The sequence below is a fragment of the Bufo gargarizans genome, chromosome 1 (assembly GCF_014858855.1).
Source record: "Bufo gargarizans isolate SCDJY-AF-19 chromosome 1, ASM1485885v1, whole genome shotgun sequence".
Lineage (NCBI taxonomy): Eukaryota > Metazoa > Chordata > Amphibia > Anura > Bufonidae > Bufo > Bufo gargarizans.
In genome coordinates, this window is record NC_058080.1 from 64578630 (window position 1) to 64602324 (window position 23695).

At 41.6% G+C, this 23695-nt stretch overlaps 1 protein-coding gene across 9 annotated transcripts in view; it reads left to right on the top strand.

Annotated features, from left to right (window-relative positions):
- Positions 1 to 23695, top strand: part of ABLIM2 (actin binding LIM protein family member 2) — a 196031-nt gene that overhangs the window by 120694 nt on the left and 51642 nt on the right. For 3 of the 9 annotated variants that reach the window (XM_044295879.1, XM_044295878.1, XM_044295880.1), the window contains exons 10-12: positions 3679 to 3825; positions 16768 to 16888; positions 21033 to 21131. In XM_044295879.1, the coding sequence (XP_044151814.1) occupies positions 3679 to 3825; positions 16768 to 16888; positions 21033 to 21131 (367 nt within the window). Of the gene's footprint in view, positions 1 to 3678; positions 3826 to 14048; positions 14082 to 16767; positions 16889 to 21032; positions 21132 to 23695 lie in introns of all 9 variants that reach the window. The other 6 variants (XM_044295881.1, XM_044295884.1, XM_044295889.1 and 3 more) reach the window with 4 other exon arrangements.

The following is a 23695-nucleotide window of genomic DNA, read 5'->3' on the forward strand; positions in this document are numbered from 1 at the left end:
TTAGGCTCTGGTACTCCATGAGAGCTGGCACCCGGGGCGGACCGCTCCCTTCCCTAGCACGCCACTGTGCAGGGGTCCGGACAGCTGGCAAGTGGCAACCATGGTCCGGATTCGGACCGCCGTCTGTCAGTTGAGTACCCCTGTGCTATATGATGTCTGATTTTAATTTTTTAGATTAGTCATGGGGTAACCCCTTTAAAAAGGGTTATGCCATGATGTATGTAAAAATGAAAATCAGACATCATATTGTACATGACAATCTCTTTCTAACAAAGCTAGAACCAGCCCTGGACCTCACATGTATCCAGAGATCTCCACATTCACTGCTCTTCTAGATTCATATCAAGCTGGTAGCTCAAGTGGGAGGGTGTCCTTTCTGCTGCAGCTCAGGGGGAGGGTGTCCTTTCTGCTGCAGCTCTCTCCCTGTAACTAACACAGCTTCAAACAGAATGTGTGGCTGTTGGCAGTTGAAGATTTATTTAAACTGAGCACGTTCGACCTGAGACAGACAAAAAATAAGGAAAAGAACAAACAGCAGGTGGCGCTATACAGATACATTTTATTGACTAGCTCACTGGCTATCCAAATTTTTTAATTACATGTAATTACAAAAGTATTCAGATCCAGGGGCTGGTTTGAAAAATGTAAGTATGTTTTGTGACACAACCCTTTTAAGTTAAGTATATTAGGGCCAGAGAGCAATGATAAATTAAAGTTGAATTTCCCAAGAGCTGTGGGGATTATTCCTCCTAACTCCATGACAATTCCTGGGTGGTTACTGTACAGTGTAGTATGATGTTATACCAATCCTTTTCGTAGTAAAATAAAAAAAAATGAAAAAGAAATGAATGAATATAATACTGATAAACAGCTCACATCAGTTACACGCATGTCTGGAAAAGTATGGGAATATCCAGAACAGTGGTGTACATAGAGAAGTAAGGGCCCCATATAAAGGATCACACCAGGCCCCCCACACAGGACAGAAGGGCTTCTGCCTAAACCCCTTTCAGTGACCCTCGGGCCATCTTTTCCCACTGCTTCATTTGCTATAAGTTGTTCCTTTAGAATGATGGTAGAGTCCTGACCAAGTTTTCCCCTCCAGTAGAAGAGGAGATGATCCCAACTATGACTGGGCCCCCTCTTGCCCTGGGCCCCATAGCAGTCGCATGGTCTGCCGCTATGGTAGTGAAGCCCCTGATCCAGAATTAGGATAAAAATGGACACATATTGGACGTAGTAATTGCCTTGTTGACACATTGACAACAGATGCCTATACTGGTCATAGTGCCGATACATCTGGCAGCCTTGTTAGCCCATTTCTAAAAATATAGATAATTACGACGTAGGGAGGACAGTTTGGTTATCTGCCATAAACCTTGAAAACCTTGCAATGAAGTAGGGAGTCATTTATGTTACGCTCCCAGAAACCTTTTTCTCTCTAATCCTGCACCTGCGTGCCATCAGAATGTGTTACTTCTATTAAACCTCTTCAGCCAATGAAATATATTTTTTGCTATACACACATAAAGGAAACCAGACAAAACGGGGAAAGGCAAATGGCAGATAAAGACGGCTTTAAAAACATAAAAGAAAAACAATGCCAGAATTCCTTTTTTTTTGTTTTAGTTTTTTGGTCACCTCATCTTCCCCCTTTAAAAATAGAATAAAAATGATGAAACAGTTGCATGTTTCCCAAAATGATACCAATAAAAAACGACAGAAGAACTGAAAAGCTACAGAAAATAAGCCCTGACACAAGCTCTGTTGAGGGAAAAATAAAAAAGTTATTGGTTCAGGATATGGTGACATAACACATTTATTTTACATGTAACCGTGCCGTGTTGAATTTCAGTGTCTGATACTTTTCTTCTCCCAGAAGATAAGCCGCCACCAGGGGTGTCTCCTCTGTACCCACTGATAGTACATACCTACTTGACCATACCAAGGGTGTATGTGTATGGGGGGGGGAGGGGGGGTCAGGAGAAATAGTATGGCCGGATGAGCTCAATGTTTAAGCCTACTCTTATTTATAGCAGTGTTCCCATTGGTCTTTACAGAGTCAGTTTTATGTTAAATGGGTTTTCTGGAACTTAAAGGGGTTGAGCCACCATTAAAGCATAACTAAACTTTTTTTCATGTTTGTCCCAAATTCCCTAAAAATAATTTTTCTAATATACTTTATTTATTGATTTTGACTTTTTACTAAGGAGATTTCCACCTAAAGCCCTGATTTCAAGCGCGCTTTAAATTCACTATTTTGGCACACCGCTAACTTCTCAGCAGTGTACGAAGTCTATACTTTATGAATGGGGCCGCAGCTCAGGGAGTACGGGCATGAGCACACATTGCTGCTCTTGCCTGTGCCCCCTGAGGTTGGCTAAATGCTGGCATAGCACATGGGTACCCTGTAACCATGTGCTGTGCCAGAATTAGCTGAGCGGAGCGGGCTCCTGCCTGTGCCTGCTCCGCTAAGCTAAGAGCTGACATGCAGGACTTTTAGCTCAGTGAAGCAGGCACAGGCAGGAGCCTCTCTGCTCAGCCAATCCTGGCATAGCACATGGGTACAGGGTACCCATGTGCTAAGCCAGCATTTAGTAAATCTACGAGGGGCACATGCAGGAGCTCCGTTCTCTGCGGCCCCATTGATACAATGCAGAGTCCGTACAGGGAAGTCATTGATGTGCCAGAATAGTGAATTTAAATCAGGGCTTTAGGTGGAAATTTCTTTAGTAAATAGTCAAAATCAATAAATAAAGTATAATTAAAAAAAATATTTTAGGGCATTTTGGACATAAAAAAAATGAAATAAAAGTTTTTGATATAACTTAAAATGTAGTTTTTTACTTTCTGTCGTGATATTCTCTTTACTTCTTTATAATGGCATCCTCTGGTGTTTAATCTGTATAGTAATTTTCACGTCCACCTACTGGGATGGTCGCACATGCTCAGTTCCATCCTTCAACTGCCACCAGTCATATTTGCTGTTGGAAGCCGTGACAGTTACAGGGAGAGGGATGCAGCAGAGACAGGCCTCCAGATCTGTGATAGAGAGAAGCAACACAAAGAACATGCCCCATAAGCTGTGATGGGGAGATAACTGCAGCAGTAAGGACACATCCATTGAGCTGTGATAGGGAAAAAGCTGCAGCAGAAAGGGCACACACCCTGCCAGCCTGAAGAGAATTTGGCAGAGTAATAGCACCATGAACGGGGGAGGGGGAGGTGGATCCATGTGAGGTATAAGACTGGCTCTAACATTGTTTTTCATTTTTTACATCAGTCATATATAACCCCTTTAATCATTGATGACCTATTACCCTGGACCTCAGTGGTCTTCTTCATTGCTTATAGAGGCACAGCCTTATATATGTCACTGTGCCTATGTAAACAAGGGAGGGGAAGCAGCACAGGCAGAAAAGCTGGGCTATCAGATGTTGTATCCCCACCTCTAAAATATTAATGGCCCATTGTAATGATAGGTCAACAATATTTCAGTCCCACAAAACCCCTTTAATGATTGGCATTTCCAAGGACTGCCATCTTCCATCTAATAGATGCATGTTCTCCACCCCTGTTCTTTACTCCCTTCAAATGATCACCTCTGTTTCACAGTTTTTTCCTGCTCTGTTTTCCTCCTTACCTGTCTTTCATCTCTTTCTTTCCTTTCTTCCTTAGGCAAAACTTGGAGACGAGATCATTGACTACAAGGATTTGGCGGCTCTTCCTAAAGATAAAGCCATCTATAACATTGACCGTCCCGATATGATTTCCTATTCTCCATACATCAGTTACTCAACAGACGACAGGCATAGTTACGGGGAGGTACTGGAACTGGATTACTTACTCTATGGCATAAGTAATGGATGATAGAGTTGTCAAAGTGTTTTTGCCAATTTGTAGTCTTTAAATGTTTCAGAACATCCAAATAATTATAATGTAAGATAAAAACGCAAATAAACACAAAATGATCATTCCATTTATCGAAGGTAAAAAATTATTCAAAACCCATATCACCAATATGAAAAAGTAATTGCCCCGCCTAAACCTAATCACGGTTGTGCATAGCTTGGTAGCAATGACTACAGCTACTGTACATTGGATGGGTTTTGAGCTTAAACTGGTCGTTTAGGGTCCTGCCACAGCATCTCAATGTGATCCAAGTCAGGACTTTGATGAGGAGACCACTCCAAAGTCTTCATTCTGTTTCTTTTGAGCAATTCAGAGGTGGACCTACATGTGTGCTTCGGCTCATGTTCCTGCTGCATAACCCTACTACCCTTTAGGTCACAAACTAATGGGTGGACATTCTCCTTTAGGATTTTCTGATCCTTCCATAAGTTAAGACAAGTCATCCAGGTCCTGCTGAAGCATATCAGCCCTAGACCATCGCACTACCACCATCGTTGGTATAATGTTCTTATGTTTAAATGCAGTGGTAGCTTTACCAAAGATGTAATGGTACCCATGTCTTCACCTTTGACTCATCAATCCACAGAATATTATTCCAAAATTGGTAGGGGGTTATCAAGATGTGTTTTGGAAAATACAAGACAAGCCTTTGTGTTCTTTTTGGTCAACAGTGGTGTTAACTTTGCAACTCATGGATTCCATTTTTGGCCAGTTTCTTTCTGATTGTGGAATCTTGTACATTGACTATAGCTGAGGAAAGTGAGGCCTGCAGTTCTCTAGATGTTCATCTGGCTTCTTTTGTGATCTCCTGGATGAGTTGTCAATGCGCTCCTGGTACAACTTTGGTAGCCTCTCCTGGGAAGATTCACCACAGTTCCAAGTTCAGTCCACTTGTGCATACTGGCCTGGTAGTGGCTAGTGAAGTTAAACCAGTTGTCAATGGAATGTGGTTAAGTGGAAGATTCAATAGTTAAGGGGCCAATTACTTTTTCACATAGGGTCAGGTCAGGGGATGAACAACATTTAAAAACAGCATGTTGTGTTTACTTGGGTTATCTTTGTCTAATATTTCAAGAAGTTTAACAATAAACTGAAACATTGAGGTCTGACAAATATGCAAAAATAGAAGAAATTGGGAAGGAGCCATATAATTTTCCACAATATTGTACATTAAAAAATACAATCTCTACTAGAGTAGTTATTTATGCAGAGAGTGCAGAGGATCACTAGACAAGCCCATGCAAGGTTGACATTCCACAGTGGTTGTAGTCAGAGTAGCCTCCAAGATCTTTGAAGTAGTAGTAAGATTTGTGGAGATAGAAGAAAATTGAACCCAGCCCATGGAGACCCTATGTTTATATACTGCTGTGACTCCTCCATATGGCACTGTATTTTAGTCAATGTTTCTAAAGGGAGAATGCCTTTATAATACAGCAGTGGATGGACCAAATCACAAGCAAAAGTGTCAATTGTATTATAAAAGGCCATTCTTTTGGGACATACCAGCGCCACAGAAACCTATAGAAAAAATATACTTTAAATTGCTGTATGTTTTTTAGCTGCCCAATGGCAGGATCGGAAGGGCCATCCAATTCTGTCTGTTTAGCCCCTTCAGTGCCGCGGTCAATAGTGAATGCTGCATCTAAGTGGTTTCAGAGGAGAGGACTCCTTATGTCACCCATTGGAATCCCTCGAATGCGATTGCAAGGTGTTCATGCATATACATTGCAGCTGAGGGTCTAAAGAAGGCCCCCAGGTCTACCTTCTGTGTATGTCAGACACATGACCAAATACATAGCCTGTCAGTTTCCTACTGACAGCATAATACACTGTACTATATAAGTAGTACAGTTAATTATGTAAGAGATCAAATGATCACATGTCTAAGTCCCATGTGGGACCAACAAGTGGAAAAAGTAAGAAACAAATAAAGTTTTAATTTTAAAAAGAAAATCGAAAAAAATTGAAAAAAGAAAATCTTTACTCATATTTTTATCTCCAAATCCGTAACAACCTCAGCTATGTAATAATACTGCAATTTATCATTCTCAGTAAACGCCATAGAACAAAAAAATTCCAGAATAGTTTTTTTTTGTTATATACCCCCCAAAAAAAAAAAAAAGAGTTCAAAACAACGTATGTAACCCAAAATACAACCAATAAGCACTACAAGTTTTCCAGCGAAATTCGAACCCTCGCACAGCCCATTCAGAAGAAAAAATAAAAAGTTACAATAAAAAAAGTTATGGGTTCCGGATGTGATGATGCAAAAGCATTTTTTTTTAGAAAATGAGCTTTTATTGTGCAAAAGTAGTAAAATACAAAAAACAAAACAAAAAAACAAACATATATATTTGCTATCACTGTACTGACCAAGAGAGTAAAATTATCTTATTACTTATGCTGAAAACTTAATGAAAGAAAATGTTAAATGTAAAAGGTCAGTGGGTGGGAGTCCTGTTTTTTTCCCATTCCCCCCTAGAAAGAGTTAAAGTACAGTATAACTGTCATATTATTATTTTTTTGAGTATTGGATTGTGGTGATTAATATCACCTGGTGGCCCTATTTCAACTTTTCACTGTGTATTCAATTACCCCTTAATTCCACAGTTTTGTTCCCTGTGCTGCCTACCTCTGCTTAAAATCAGGTTGCTAGGCAGGTCTGTCTATGTGTTGAAGGACGGAGGACGCAGAAGCACGCAGCGTGCAGGGTCAGATTACTGACAGCCAGGGACTGTAAGTAAATGATTAAAGCCAGGTCCTCCCCAGCAGCTGATAACAGTGCCTGGGCTGTGTGCACTTCTCCCTGTCCCTGCGCTTGGCAGACGCTCCCTCACTCAGCAGAGCTGGAGAATGCAGAGTTGAAGCAGCGCAGACCAGGGAAGGGAGATCTGCCATCTGCTCAGTGTATACATGAAAGCAACATGTAGAAGTACCTTCTTATCCTTTCCCCTCGTGGGCTGGCCCTCTTTAGGCCCGCCTCTGTCTTCCAAAAGACCAATCAGACAGAGTAGTTTCCTCATTTAATAAATTTATGTGATGCTTTCCCCCAATAATATCAACAGGATCACTAAAAATATATGTTGCTTAAAAAGTTTAGATTTTTTTTTATTACGTTCAAGGAGGTTACAATATTTTCGTGCTGTCTATGCATATTACACGTGAGCTGTGCTGCCATGTCTTCCTGAAGCCTACCACTCAATAGACAGAGAGTATATAACTTTACATTTTTCTTGTAGTTTCATGTAGTACATGCTGACGCTTTGTGATCTTTCATGCACTCTTTTATGCTTATTCTATGTACTAGAGCGACAGGTTACTGTGCCTAACTAGAACTAGTGACCGTTTCAGTAAATGCACCTACATGCATACCTCCCAATCAATCCTGTTCTGCATGGGATTGTCCTTTGAAGTGTGTCCAAAGTGGGTGGAGCATATGCAAATTTGCATTGCATAAATGTTGTTTCCAGTGTTCCCAAGTGAATGGGTTGAGTCTTAAATGGGTTGTCCAACTCTTTACGGGTGATGGCCTATCCTCGGGATAGGCCATCACTTTCTAATTGGTGAGGATCCAAAACCTACACCAATGAGCTGTCCTGTAGTAGTTCTTGCATCAGAACTGGTCAGCTCCATCCATTGGGATGTGGTTACCGCAGCGCTGCTCCTTATCACTTCAATGGCTACTGCAGAACAGCTGATCGGTGGGGTGCGGGGTGTCAGATCCCCGCTGATCAGAAAGTGATGGCCTATCCTGACAATAGGCCATTACTTGTAAAAGGGTGGACAACCCCTTTAAATTGCCCTCCAGAGATTGGAAGGTATGTACAGTACATGTATTCAAATGGTGGTCACCTAGACACGAAGTCAGATGGTTGCCTTTCCAGCTATTTTAATAGAGTGAGGTTTCATGTCAGATGCGTGGAGGATGCGCACACGTGTAATATTCCCATACATTGTGGTAACATTGTTCCGCCAGATGAGTTATGACTTCTGGAATCAATATGCGCGGCAGTGACAGCTGTGATTTATGTCTTCCGGGGGCTCATGCCAGGAAGACCTGTAGTCAGCAGCATTTACAGGGCCGTTGTGTGTTTTACGCTGTATAAATATTTTTTGGGAAAAAACAGAGTCAAACCACAAGCCCGGCGTAGTGCAAGAAACGGATAGTCGGTGGCCAAATGTAATAACGTAAGAATGAACGGCTCAGCTCTTCCTGCAGAAATCGACCACCAACCACAGGAGTCTAAAGTATTATTTACGGAGCAAATCGGGCTGCCCGCTAAGTATTATTTTTCACACTTTCTTTTCCATCCACTCCAGAAACCCCTATTGTTACAAAAACTAAAAATGACAAAAAATAAATAAAATAAAATGCTTAGATAAAATAACGCTTCCCCCGACATTTATGACATTTTATTAATTTCCTTTTATTAGTGTATATAAAAATTAGGGCATCGCACGATATTGTTACTGTGTTGCAACAAGAAAATTCGCAACATCAAGACTTCCCCCATGTTATCCTATGTGGCTGAAAATTGTCTATCCCTGCTTTGTATTCTGCAGCATATAAATCATGTTGTGTCGCGGATTTTCTGTCTGAGAATCTCTCCATTCAATTCAATGGGAAACTGATTTTCAACGCTGAGGAAAAATCTGAGCAAATTTTATTCATGTACAGGGTGGGCCATTTATATGGATACACCTTAATAAAATGGGAATGGTTGGTGATATGAACTTCCTGTTTGTGGCACATTAGTATATGTGAGGGGAGAAACTTTTCAAAATGGGTGGTGACCATGGCGGCCATTTTGAAGTCGGCCATTTTGAATCCAACTTTTGTTTTTTTTTATATGAAGAGGGTCATGTGACACATCAAACTTATTGGCAATTTCACAAGAAAAACAACGGTGTGCTTGGTTTTAACGTAACTTTATTCTTTCATGAGTTATTTACAAGTTTCTGACCACTTATAAAATGTGTTCAATGTGCCCATTGTGTTGGATTGTCAATGCAACCCTCTTCTCCCACTCTTCACACACTGATAGCAACACCGCAGGAGAAATGCTAGCACAGGCTTCCAGTATCCGTAGTTTCAGGTGCTGCACAGTATATGCTGTGAAGATACCAGATGTGCAGCACCTGAAACTACGGATACTGGAAGCCTGTGCTAGCATTTCTCCTGCGGTGTTGCTATCAGTGTGTGAAGAGTGGGAGAAGAGGGTTGCATTGACAATCCAACACAATGGGCAGCACATTGAACACATTTTATAAGTGGTCAGAAACTTGTAAATAACTCATGAAAGAATATAGTTACGTTAAAACCAAGCACACTATTGTTTTTCTTGTGAAATTGCCAATTAGTTTAATGTGTCACATGACCCTCTTCCTATTGAAAAAGCAAAAGTTGGATTCAAAATGGCCGACTTCAAAATGGCCGCCATGGTCACCACCCATCTTTAAAAGTTTCCCCCCTCACATATACTAATGTGCCACAAACAGGAAGTTAATATCACCAACCATTCCCATTTTTTGAAGGTGTATCCATATAAATGGCCCACCCTGTATTTTTCCACTGCAGAATCATTTTACCATTACATTGAATGGAGAGATTTTCATATAGCAAATCCAAAACAAAATCTGTACCATAATTCACACAAAAAAATCCACAACTTTGTAAAAATCAGCATTTTCTGTCACGCGTTAGTGCAACCTTTGATGCCATAAAGTCCTATGTTTATTACATTTAAAGACGGACTGTCACCTCTCCTGATATGTCTGTTTTAGTACATACTTATATTCCCCATGAAATAGCAATGCCTGAGCATCTTTTATTAGAGCTCTGCATTGTGCTGTTCTTCTGTTATTCCTCCTGGAAATGTGTCAATAAAATGACTACTGGGTCATTGTATTCCTATTGTCAATAGAGTTGTCCCTACGTACTCGAATAGCGCCCCTATGCGCTCAGTAACTGTCAGCCAAACACTTCCGCCCAACCCAATCATACAGATGCATGCTCGGTTCGGCTGAGCATGCTTGTGTTTTCAATGGCAAGAGATGAAAAGCCACTGCCAGACTTCCCAAACTAATGACTAAAGTTCAGAATACCCAATACTTTTTCCATGTGACATTGTCTATTGCAGTGTTTCCCAACCAGTGGGCCTCCAGCTGTTGCAAAACTACAACTCCCAGCATGCCCGCACAGCCAAAGGCTGTCCAGGCATGCTGGGAGTTGTAGTTTTGCAACAGCTGGAGGCACACTGGTTGGGAAACACTGGTCTATTGGGGTAGACTCTGGAGGCCCCCATACACTTCAGATAGTTGGCCAGCCCCTCCAAAATTGGTTGGTTTGGCTGATAATAATTTAATGTCTGGGAGGGGGGGGGGGGGGCTTTAAAGGCTATGTACACCATTTTTTTTTAAGATTGCATTTGACTCATTTTGGAATAAAAAATCATTTTTTCAATTGGTCTTTATTAAAAATATTGAGCCGTTCTGTCACAAAGGGTTAATTGTTTGTCTAGCTGTGTGAATCCTACTTTCAATTTGTGCCAGTCATCTGATAACCCTTATCTCTAAATTACTAAAACATCATAAACACTTATTTGAGCCAAATTCTTAGCAATAAGATAAGAACTGAGCTATAATGAGTGTTTATAAGGCCAGAGTTCAGATATAAGGGGCCTGACGGAACAGAGTGAAAATTCAGATCTTGATACTAGAGAATCTCAAGGCTCCACAGAAACAGGGATTAAATTTTTTTTATAAACACCAATTGAAAAAATGATTTTCAGATCAAAATGAGTACAATGCAATAATAAAAATAAATTGCTCCCAAATGTGTACATAGCCTTTAAGACTGTCTTACCAGTACCCCTATTGATAAATGAATTGGTGACTCTATATTGCATATTTATTTAGTTAGATTTCCAGGAGAAATAACAGGAACAGCACAAAGCACAGTTCTACACACAGATGCTGTGGCATTGTTGTTTTGTGAGGAATGTAAGTATTTACTAAAATCCACATGTCTGGCGGGATAATGAGTCCTCTACAAAGCGGTTGTCCGGGATAAAATAAAATAGTCTTTTTTCAGAAACAGCGCATCTTTTTTTCATTGGCTGTGTCTGGTATTACAGCTGGGTAGTTGAGGTACAGCTGGGAGGTGAGCTTCAATACCAGGCACTGTTTGCAGAAAAGAATCCAACAGCCCATTTTTACATTTAGACATGCAGTTTTTTTCCACCAACAAATCCACTGCAAACAGCCCCATATGTTAGATGTTGATTTTGTAAAATAATGGGCATGCTGTGCATTTGAAAGTCTTCAGCATGTCCTCAAATTCATGCAGATTTACATGTTGTACTGAAGGTTGTGGAGCCTTACCAGGAACTTTTACACTGAGCTGCAATACCACATACTGCCCAAGGAAAAGAGTGGCGCCATTTCTAGAAAAACAGGGGAGACGCTATTTTCTGATTCCGGGCAACCCCTTTAAGTTGCTACAGGAAGAGATGACTCATTCTCCCACCTTAAAGGGAGCCTGTCACCATTAAAATGCAGTGTAAGCTACATGCAGCATGCTATAGAGCAGGAAAAGCTGAGCAGATTAACATACAGTTGCAAGAAAAAGTATGTGAACCCTTTGGAATGATTTGGATTTCTGCACTAATTGGTCATAAAATGTGATCTGATCTTCATCTAAGTCACAACAATAGACAATCACAGTCTGCGTAAACTAATAAAACAAAATGAATTAAATGTTATGATGTTTTTATTGAACACAGCCATGTAAACATTCACAGTGCAGGTGGAAAAAGTATGTGAACCCCTAGACTAATCACATCTCCAAGAGCTAATTGGAGTGAGGTGTCAGCCAACTGAAGTCTAATCAATGAGATGAGATTGGAGGTGTTGGTTACAGCTGCCCTGCCCTATAAAAAAAAAACAGTTCTGGGTTTGCTTTTTACAAGGAGCATTGCCTGATGTGAATGATGCCTCGCACAAAAGAGCTCTCAGAAGACCTACGATTAAGAATTGTTGACTTGCATAAAGCTGGAAAGGGTTATAAAAGTATCTCCAAAAGCCTGGTTGTTCATCAGTCCACTGGAAGACAAATTGTCTAAAAAATGGAGAAAGTTCAGCACTGCTGCTACTCTCCCTAAGAGTGGCCGTCCTGTAAAGATGACTGCAAGAGCACAGCGCAGACTGCTCAATGAGGTGAAGAAGAATCCTAGAGTGTCAGCTAAAGACTTACAAAAGTCTCTGGTATATGCTAACATCCCTGTTAGCGAATCTACGATACGTAAAACACTAAACAAGAATGGATTTCATGGGAAGATACCACAGAGGAAGCCACTGCTGTCCAAAAAAACATTGCTGCACGTTTACAGTTTGCACAAGAGCACCTGGATGTTCCACAGCAGTACTGGCAAAATATTCTGTGGACAGATGAAACCAAAGTTGAGTTGTTTGGAAGAAACACACAACACTATGTGTGGAGAAAAGAGGCACAGCACACCAACATCAAAACCTCATCCCAACTGTAAAGTATGGTGGTGGGGACATCATGGTTTGGGGCTGCTTTGCTGCGTCAGGGCCTGGACGGATTGCTATCATCTAAGGAAAAATGAATTTCCAAGTTTATCAAGACATTTTGCAGGAGAACTTAAGGCCATCTGTCCACCAGCTGAAGCTCAACAGAAGATAAGTGTAGCAACAGGACAACGACCCAAAACATAGAAGTAAATCAACAAAAGAATGGCTTAAACAGAAGAAAATACTCCTTCTGGAGAGGCTCAGTCAGAGTCCTGACCTCAACCCGATTGAGATGCTGTGGCATGACCTCAAGAACGCGATTCACACCAGACATCCCAAGAATATTGCTGAACTGAAACAGTTCTGTAAAGAGGAATGGTCAAGAATTACTCCTGACCGTTGTGCACATCTGATCTGCAACTACAGGAAACGTTTGGTTGAAGTTATTGCTGCCAAAGGAGGTTCAACCAGTTAATAAATCCAAGGGTTCACATACTATTTCCACCTGCACTGTGAATGTTTACATGGTGTGTTCAATAAAAACATGGTAACATTTAATTCTTTGTGTGTTATTAGTTTAAGCAGACTGTGATTGTCTATTGTTGTGACTTAGATGAAGATCAGATCACATTTTATGACCAATTTGTGCAGAATTTCATATAATTCCAAAGGGTTCACATACTTTTTATTGCAACTGTATATAGTTTTAGGTGAAAAGATTCTGTATCATTTGTTTTTCATTCATATAAATTCCTGCTCATTCTGGGCTTTGAAGTCCAGGAGGCGGTCCTATCAGTGACTGACAGCCTTCCCTCTATGACTGTGTATACAAAGATAGCTGTCAATCACTGATAGGACCGCCTCCTGGACTTCAAAGCCCAGAATGAGCAGGAATTTAAAGTCAAGGAGGCGGTCCTATCAGTGATTGACAGCTATCTCTGTATACACAGTCATAGAGGGAGGGCTGTCAATCACTGTTTGGACCGCCTCCTGGACTTCAAAGCCCAGAATAAGCAGGAATTTAAAGTCCAGGAGGCGGTCCTATCAGTGATTGACAGCAATTTTTATATACACAGTCATAGATGGAAGGCTGTCAGTCACTGATAGGACCACCTCCTGGATTTCAAAGCCCAGAATGAGCAGGAATTGATATGAATAAAATACAGTTTATACTGAATCTCTGCCCACTAAACTATTTATCAATCTGCTCAGCTCCTCCTGCTCTATAAAATGCCTTCAGCTCAGACACCATCTTCAACAAGACAGGTTCCCTTTAAGTAGTCCACTGAAGTCCACTGATGACACCAGCTATGATCCCGTTGTCATCTGCTTCCAGTAATTACCATTAATCATAAGGAGTGGGCAGAGCAATACAATCATAGCAGATATAGAAGATTCATCTCCCCGTTCCCTCTCATCTTCCTACGTAGGACTTTATTGGACTTGGTTATGATATGATACAGTGTCTGTGCACAGAGCGTTGGCTGCCTGTAAATGCTTCACAGTACCTGGATGCTAACATGCTAACCCCTCTTATTTCCATTAGCGTCACTTGCATTGAATCCTCTCACTAATTTCCTATTTTGTGTTGCCGTTTGCAGTCACCTCAGTTGCTCTCCCCAACACCTACAGAGGTAATTGGCCATGTCTGCACCTTTTATTTGAAGAATATCATTTTTGGTATTTTTGTGTTTTTTTTTTCATTATTTCCATACATCTCATTGCTGGTCTGTCGAAATCTTAGTTTTATCAGTGAATTTTTTTGTGCAAAAATAATCTGCAGAGACATAAAAATGTAGGTAGATGTATCTCTATCTAAGGATGAGGGAACAGACAGTGATAGAAATTTACATTGCTGCGGGCGCCGTTGCCTCTGCTGAAGGCCATTTTAAGGGTGCGGCCAAACGGTCAGGTTTCTGCAGAGTGCATCATAAAGGAGAGAAAATATTAAGGACAGATAGGACTTCTCCCCTTTTTTTTAATCCACACCTGACCGTGTGGACGTACTCTAATAGCCCTGTTTTGCTTCCTGGATGAGTGGGAGATATTTAAGTAATTAATCGATATTCAGAACAGTTTCCCACAATCTGTATATTCTATAAATTCAACGTTGTTGGGACCCCCTATGTTGGGACCCCTATGGATCACTACTACAAAGGGGAAAACAGCTGTATGAAGCAGAACATTGACCTCCACTCCATACAAACGCCTTCTCAATGTGGAAATGATGGCGTGAAAGAAAAAGGAGACTTAGGACTTCCATGCTAGTGGTTGGGGGGGGGGGGTCCTAGTAGTGGGACCCCCCAGAGATCTAACAGTTATCACTTATCCTGTGAATAAGGGATGCATGTTGATTGTGGGAAACCCCCCTGAAGAAGAAGTGACTCCAAGGTGGTCATACAGTGCCTTAAGATAAGTCATACATAAGACAGAACCTAAAACATTTCCTAAAGTTCCAATTTCTTCAATTGGTCTTTATTAAAAATGTTGAACCTCTTTCTCTGTACAGCCTTGAGAATCTCTAGTAGCAGGGTCTGTGTTTTTACTCTGTTCTGTCAGGCAGCTCAGCTTAAGGCTGTATAACACAGCCCGATGTGGCAGACGATTTTCGGGAAGGAAGCGTTCCCTCTGGCAATTGCGGAGGAGACTACTGCTATTATATACACTGATCTCCTCCGCAGCATGGGGAGGAGCAATCGCTATGCCATCGCTAATCCCCATGCTGTATAGTGCTTTGCCGGCGGCAGATTGCTGTTAGACAGCACAAACTGCACGTGCAAATGATAATCTTTTAACATGTCAAAAGATTTGGATTGCTCGATCATGCTCATTCATCAGGCAGTCGGCAGCAGTATTACACTGCCAGGTGATCGCTAATGAGTGTTCATGTGAACGCTCGTTAGTGACTATCTGCTGAAAAATCGGGCAGTGTAATGCAGGCTTTAAATAAGGTTTTGTGACCTTTTAGTAATTTAGAGATAAGGGTTATTAGATGACCGCCACAAAGTGAAAGTGAGAGTACGATTCACACAGTAAGACAAATGGTTAACCCTTTGTGACAGAACGGCTTAATATTTTTAATAAAGATCAATTGAAAAAAATATTTTTAACCCAAAATTTGGAAAATGCAATCATAACAAAATGGTGTACATAGCCTTTAAGGCTTTGTCACAAATACTGATACTGAAAGACCAGCATTTCTTTTGGGGCTCCTAAATGGGACATCAATGTTGTCTTTGAGGGCCATTTAATGGGCACAATTAGATTTAAAGGAAACACGTCCCTACGACAGTTCTCTTGAAGGAGTTGTCTGCTTTGGACAATCACTGCTTTCTAGTACTAAGTACTAAGTCAAATTTCCCTAACATAGGTATATTAAAATAATTTATCTAAAGTAACAGAAATCAAGCGTTACCACAACTATCTCACATATTCATTATGGACATGATCAGACATTCAGTTATTTGGTGACTTAAGGGCAAAGATGTCACGCTCAGTACATAGGATGTTCTCTCATGAATATTCATATCTCAGAGAGTTATCAATTGGGATGCTCACACTTTAATTGATGGTTTCATATCGGAGGGTACATGTAGATTCAGTGTATGGCGGTACCTTGCTCTCAGTGTACGGCCCATTGTTTGGTAAGTGATTTCTATCAGTGAGTCAAATCCAGGAGTGAAGCCTACAGAGATAAGGTATATGTGTTTTTGACCCATACCTGGTTTTGGCTCACAATCACAGATGGAAAAACCTGATTAAACAATGACCAAGAGCTGACTGTGTCAAAGCGGCCTAAATATGTGTGGATTGTCCTTATGTCCGTTCAGTGTATTGTCCTGTATAGGTGACAGATTTGCTTTAAAGAGGTTTTCAGAGATCCTGATATTGATCACCTGTTCTCAGAATAGGTCATCAACATCAGATTGGTGGGGATCCCCGCCGATCAGCTTTTTGAGGGGTCTGCAGTACTTTGGTGTGCGCTGAGTCCTCCTTGCACCTTAACAGGCACAGCACCATCCATTGGATAATGGCTGTGCTTGGTATTGCAGCCCAGTCCCATTCACCTCAATGGGACTGAGCTGGAACTAGGCCATATGATCGATGAACGTGGTATCACTGGCCAAGGAATAGACTATGGTGCTCCGCGGCTTCAAACAGCTGATCAGAAGGTGTGCCAAGAGTCGGGCCTCCACCGATCAAATATTGTTGACCTATCCTGAGGATAGGCCACTAGTATCAAAATCTTGGACAACCCCTTTAATTTATTGTCTATACTGAGGTGTATTATATAATGTAGTCCATGTTTTTTTCTTTAAGGGAGATCTGGATGACCGGTCACTCAAACAGTACAGGGCATCCAGCCCAAGCTCCACCGGTTCCATTGGCTATGGACGATACACCCCAACATCTCACTCACCCCAGCACTACAGCCGGACAGGTAAATAGACTCACCCATGGCATTCTGTCCCCATTACCATCACATCAATACAAAAAAATGTGTGAAAACACATGGGCTCATTGGAATGACATCATATATTACAGGACAATTCTCAGCTCCAGGAAAATGTATGGTCTACCAGCGATCTACACTCAGTGGACGAAAACAGATTTCACAGTACATAGTTCAGTCACTATATACTATATACATAGCACAGGGTCTCCAAAATGGATCCCTGTCCTTGTGCTGGATTATATCTCCACACCCTCACCATCCTGGTATGTGAGGGTCCAGCCTTCATTCAGTCTCCATTTCTAGGGTGCACTAAGTGAGTGCTAAAGTAGTAGTGACTGTAGAAAGGAGTGAGGGGCCAAGTGCAGGTTAACCCCACCCACAAGGAAAGAGGTTGGACCCTCTCATTGGAAAGATTTAATGAAAAGCTGTTTCTAGGAAACATCTTTTGAAAAATTCCCAATATCACATGTTATAAGGTCAATATGTGGGGCTTACTGAGCTGAAATCCTCAGTGCTGCGGTTAGCGTTATAATGCCCTTGGTGTACAATTTTATCCTATTCCATCAAAGTGGATAGAGATTTTATGGATCATCAATATAAAATATTCTTTTCATTACATCTTTGAAAAGGGGTGAGTCAAAAATTATCCGCACTTTGGCTGTATTATTTATTTTAATCTACTTTCAGAAAAGACAAAAACATATTATTTTTTTTACATATTCTCCCTGTGTTTTAATACAGTTATCCATCTGTCAACAAGCTTTTGTATTCTCTCATTAAAAAGTATTTTAGCCTCAGCTTTGAGACACAAATGCACCGCTGTCTTCACCTCTTCATCAGATGTGAATCTTCGTCCTCGAAGGGCCACATAATTCACCGTCTATCCGACAGAATCAGTTCACGTGCACAATTAATATTGTCATCACTCGTGGACAGGTGTTCAGCTCCTTCTTTATGGCTGGCAATTGTACCGCCTTCCTTGAACTTCTCTGTCCATTCATACCCACTTCTTTGCGACAAAACACTTTCTGCATACTGTGCAAAGAGGTATCTCCCAAGGGAAAAGAACCATCTTGCTAGCCCCACCATGTGGAAGTGGTTCCCTTTGAGTCAAGAGCGACTTTTTAACAAGTCTTGGGATATGACAAGGGAAAATGGCCAAGCCTTATATCCATCTGTAGACAGCTGTTTTACAGTGCTTGGCCCTCATCAGTACAGAGCAGGATTCTGGCTGGGTGAGTGCTATGCCTTGGATGGCTGTCCTTAAACTGACCTGCCCTGTTTGAAGAGTCACAAATAGTGCTCCATGGTATGGAGACTCATTGGCAATGCTTCATGGGAAAACAATATGCCTCCAGTAAGTCTGCATAAAGGGCTGGTCTCTTTAAGGATATTCAGCACCCTGCCTAAGCTGTATCCAAGGCATCACACACAGCCAGCCAGAATCCTGCTCCGTACTGATGAGGGGCAAGCACCCCCAAACAGCTGTCTACAGATGGATATCTGCCTTGGCTATTTTCCCTTGTCATATCCCAAGGCTTGTTAAAATTTTGACTCATGGGGAGCCACTTCCACAAGGTGACGCTAGCGAGATGGTTCTCTTTCCTTGGGAGATATCTCTTTGCATACTGTTTTCCCATGGAGCACTTCCAGTGAGTCTTCATAAAGGGCTGGTCTCTTTATGGACAGTCAGTACCCTGCCCGTACTGTGCACAAAGTCTTCGACAAATATAGTCACTAGACATACCCTCAGACCACAAAAAACTAATCCCTACACAGCTGCACTTCTTTCATGCAAATCACAAGTGGGGCAGCCATTGTATCTGGCATCACACAGTCACAAATGAACTGATACATCATGTTCAAAACTGCACAGCAGTAACTAAGGAGAATATGTCAAAAATGATGTTTTCTACAGCCAGTGCAGATAATTTTTGACTCACCCTCTTAATTGTGAGACCTTCATGCATTGTGTAACCCTTTGTGTAACTGTAAGACGATGGAAGTCTGCCCCCTGATGTATACTTGTGGTACTTTGATAGTTGTCACGATTTGCACCTTTAGTATGGAATCAAAGTCATAAGTCATGGGTGCCAAGAACTGCAAACTTCCAAGCTGTAGTTAAACCTCATTTGTAGGAGTTCTTTGATCCAGTCACAGTGAACTTCTAAATAGATCTGGGACAACCAACTGATTTCAAAATGAAAGGGTTCTTGAAGGTGCTTTTCCCCTTTGACACTTCTCAGAGATTTATTTTATTGAAAATGTAACACAATTCTGCACAAGCCTCCACTGATTTTAAACTTAGAATATTGTGAGATTTCTTGTAGCAGAAATCTCTGAGCAGAGACTTAGAGCTTTGAGCTCTCTATATAGACTTTAGGTATGTGAATGGCCACAATTCACAATCAAAATACAATCAAAACAGCATCTTTCAATTTAAAGTGATTTTCCAGAAGTAGAAGAAAGTGAAGCGAATGGGTCTGAGCTCCAATACCACATACAACCTATGGACAGATGTGAGGCAGTTTTAGGAAGAAAGCAGCCATGTTCTTCTCATTCTGGAGCTACATTTCCTCATTGCAATGTATAATCTCATCAATCTTTTCAACTTTCTTAATTCACCATGATGTGATCTTAAGAACCATGGACTACATGTAATGCCAGTGCTATCTCTGCAGCTGTACTGTAAGGAAACCAACCATGGACATTGTGGCTTATTATCTTGGTCGGCTGATTACATAGATATCCTCAAGGCTCGGGCAAGGCATAGACAAAATGCCACCTCATAATGTGGTTGATATGAGTGTGCACACTACCCTCTCTGGTTCCAGAGAAGATGATTGCAGCTCTTTTCACTGGTGTCTTGATGTGGTGGAACACAAAGTCTAATGTGAACATTAGTGGAGCTACCAGGGTAGATATATTGGACATAAGGGACTAAACAATTGAACACCAACAAGGACTGAGGCACTAGAGTGACTAGACCAGGGATCAGCAACCTTTGGCACTCCAGCTGCTGTGGAACTACAGTTCACAGCATGCACACTTAATCAGCTGTTCTAGTTGGGAGTTGTAGTTTCTGAACAGCTGGAGTGCCGGAGGTTGCAAATCCCTGGACTAGACCAATGAACACAAATGTCAATAAATGAAACCATTTCACACTAGGAACTGGACAGAAAATGCTAAAATATATTGACTAATAACCACATAACTCAAGGCTATTTTTGGCCATTATTTAAATTTTTACCAACCAACCAGTGTCAGACTGGGATTTATGGGGTCCACCAGAGGAAATGAATCTCAAGACCCAAACTCCACATCATTAATAACTGTAAATTTGATTTTCAATCACAGAACTAGACCCTAGTAGCAAGTGATTGACCCCAAAGACAGCCAAACGATTATCTGATGGGACAGTCCGACTTTGCAACCAGACTGTGGGGAACTAAACCATTGGGGACCAGGTAGTCCATCCAGTGGACCATCTTGGATGATTTGATGGAACATTTTGAATTATATTTCAACATTGTTCCATCATCCACCATGGTGCATGTGCAATGATGGAATGTCAACTGGCCTCTGATCAATCTGTACGCTGCGGGGATTTCATACTAAGCAACTTCAACTTCAATCAAGGGAGTCAAGTCATCTGAATACAGTGTTCAAAGTTATTTTTAGGCATTAGAAAGACTATAGCAGGACATCATTAGGAACCTGTCACCATCCTGGTGTTTTGGAGGCCTAAATCCTCAAGACGGTTGGTTGCCCCAAGGCCATGTCTAGCATAGGTTTTTTACAATTTATATGGCCCTTGTAGGCTGCATTCACCAATGATATTCAAGGTTAGGTTACAAAATTGTGACTAATGTTTCAATGGTGGCTTTGAGTTTTTCCATACGTACATGGCTCAATCTTTGAAGATGCAAACCAGCGTTCAGTTCCATTGAAGGCATTGGATGTTTAGCAGAGCAGATATCTCCGCATGAACTCGTGCAACAAGCAAACTGCAAAACATTTGCTTCTATTATTTTCAATGCTTTGCAATGTATCTTTGCTATCTATACCGCATGAGTTCCACCATGGAACTAAACCATTCTATTAATTTCCTTTTTTGTTGCCTTATCAGCTGGTACTGATCCTTTCGGTACCAGTAGCTGCATCTCCCTGTCCCAACATACAAGCCCCACATCTACATTCAGACATCATTACATCCCTTTCTTCAAAGGTAAGGGCAGGAATGCCATTGTGATGTGATTCCTGTAGTTAACGGCCATTGTTTGGGCGGCCATTCTGTTGTGTCTTGTAGATGCATGAGAAAGGCTTCCATTCCTCTGTCTCCATTTGTTTTATTACCATTTTAATTGTCTTATGTGTCCATCATGACCATAAAATATCTCCTGTTCCATCCAAAGCCCACATTTCATGTGCTCATAGACCTCCATACCATTGTCTCTAACGACTAAACTCTGAAGCCTCCATGTACATGTGATTAACGAGAATGAAATGGTGTAAACCATAAAAATGAAAGTCGTCCATAAAATTAAAGGGGTTGTGCCGCCTTCTTTCAGAAACAGCGCCACTCTGATCAATGGGCTTAGTCTGGTTTTACAGCTCAGCCCAATATACTTCAATGGGGCCAACACAGCCTATCAAAAACATTGGTGCCATTTCTTGAAGAATGCAGTCACGTTTAGCAAATCTCTATTGTTTTTTGCCTCCTTTAATACTTTTGGCATGAGTTAAACCAAGGTTGGCCTATTTCAGCATGTTTCCTTGAAGGATAATTATGTTTCATGGCATGGGTGCCCATAGTGTAGGGGGTTCCCAAAACAAAATAAAAGCCAGACCCTCTTGCTGCTGGTTCCTCCAAGCTCCCTCTCCATCTCAGGGCAGGAGGGCTCCATGTCTTATGAGAAGTTGTTATAGCTGACTGTGACGGAGAATCAAGCCAAATTTATAGAATAGCGGCTACTGGGGCCACAATTACTATTTCCTCATATGTGTGACAACTATCTAGCAGTTTGGTTGCTTGTAGGTTAATAGACAATTTAGAATATTTGAAAAGCAGTGCTCCATGCTCCAGCTTCCTGATGGATTTTGGTGGGCTTGTGCACATAGACAGCAGCCAATCAGTGCAAGTAGAGCTGCAGTATAAACCATCAAAGAAGGGCGCTGATAAGGCAGAAATTCAATGTCAGATTTATAGACTACTTCAGATGTAAGCAATACTAAGAGTAAAAGCACCAACGTGAGGTTTATTTGGTTACTTACATACTCCTAACCTGACCTACTGTATGGTCCTTCATGTAAATTACTTCTTCAACAATGCACCACTGTGGGACACCTGAACTAGCACTGGTCTATGCTTAAAGGGGTTGTCCCACAAAACAAATAATCTACATTTTGCAAACCAGCACCTGGATCTGAATACTTTTGTAATTGCAGGTAATTAAACATTTAGTATAGCCATTGAACTATTTAAAAAAATTATCTGTATAGCGCCACCTGCTGTTTGCTCTTTGTTTAAATTTCCCTGTCCACTTCACTGAGGTGGACGCACATGCTCAGTTCCATCCTGCAACTGGCACCAACTGCATTAGGCAGGACACATACCCTGAGCTGTCAGCTTGAAATAAATATAGGAGAGTAACTGGAGCAATGAATGGGGAGATCCTTGGATCCATGGGAGGTACAGGGCTGGTTCTAGCTTTGTTAGCGTTAGCCTTGTCTGACAGGCCGGATCCATACTAATGCCTGCACACGTGTGCTGCCGGAGGTCTGGCCTGGCCCCGTTCACTATAATGGAGACGGGCGGGAGATGCAGCCGCAACACGGCAAACATGCTGAGAGGCAGCCGGACAAAAACTGCAGCGTGCTTCACAGTCTCCCTTTCACGTACCATTATCTTCAATTATGTCACATTTGAATTGCCTTTAATAGGTTGTTGGTTCACTGTCAGCATGCAGGGATTCTCACTTATTATTCATTTACATTAATATTTTATGGCTACGTTTCCTGAAACGCGTAGGAGCAGGAGATGAGCCACACACCATTAGTGGTTGATAGATATAAGGGAGCCAACACATCCTCTCACTTGTTATTATTGGCCCAGGCTTCTTGGCATCTCAAGTGTCCTTGTCTTCAGACAACTCCTAAAATCCAGTGTCCCACTGGGTGGGGTTGTTTCCAGAACATCTGTGCTGCTGGTGGGGGCACCAACAAGCTACTCTGGTAGGGTACTTGTATTGAGGACTATAACAGCAAACTGAATCTTTTTGGTGCCGTTTTATAGTAGACATTTTCGTCAGACTTGGTCCCTCTTAATTACAGATGATCCATTCAAGCTCCTCCCAGGCTACATACATAACAGTCTATGGATGCATTTTGTCCTTACAGGGAACCTTTTAAAACGTGTGGCTGTAGGCCACAGTAATAAGCGGCAGCACAATGGAGACAATGAAGTTCTGTCTCTGCAAGTGTCTGCTAGCTGTTGGTCAAGTTGTCCTCAGGTTTGGCCAGTAACTCCTTTCAGGCCAGTCATGGTTGACAGCTGTAGTATTCTTCTGTGTTCTTTGAGAGGGCGCTGAATCCACAGTAGAGGACGTCAATGAAGACAATGCCCATGGAAAGCATTGCATGTGCATCAACTCCCCACTTAGCATCATGAATCAAGACCATTGGGGTGGGGTTTGAGAAGATTTACTGACCAAACCTCAGGACTGTTCCTGGCTTGAGTGTAGTCCAGTGGATGCTTACCGAGACATGATCAAGCTTCATTGTCTTGATCCG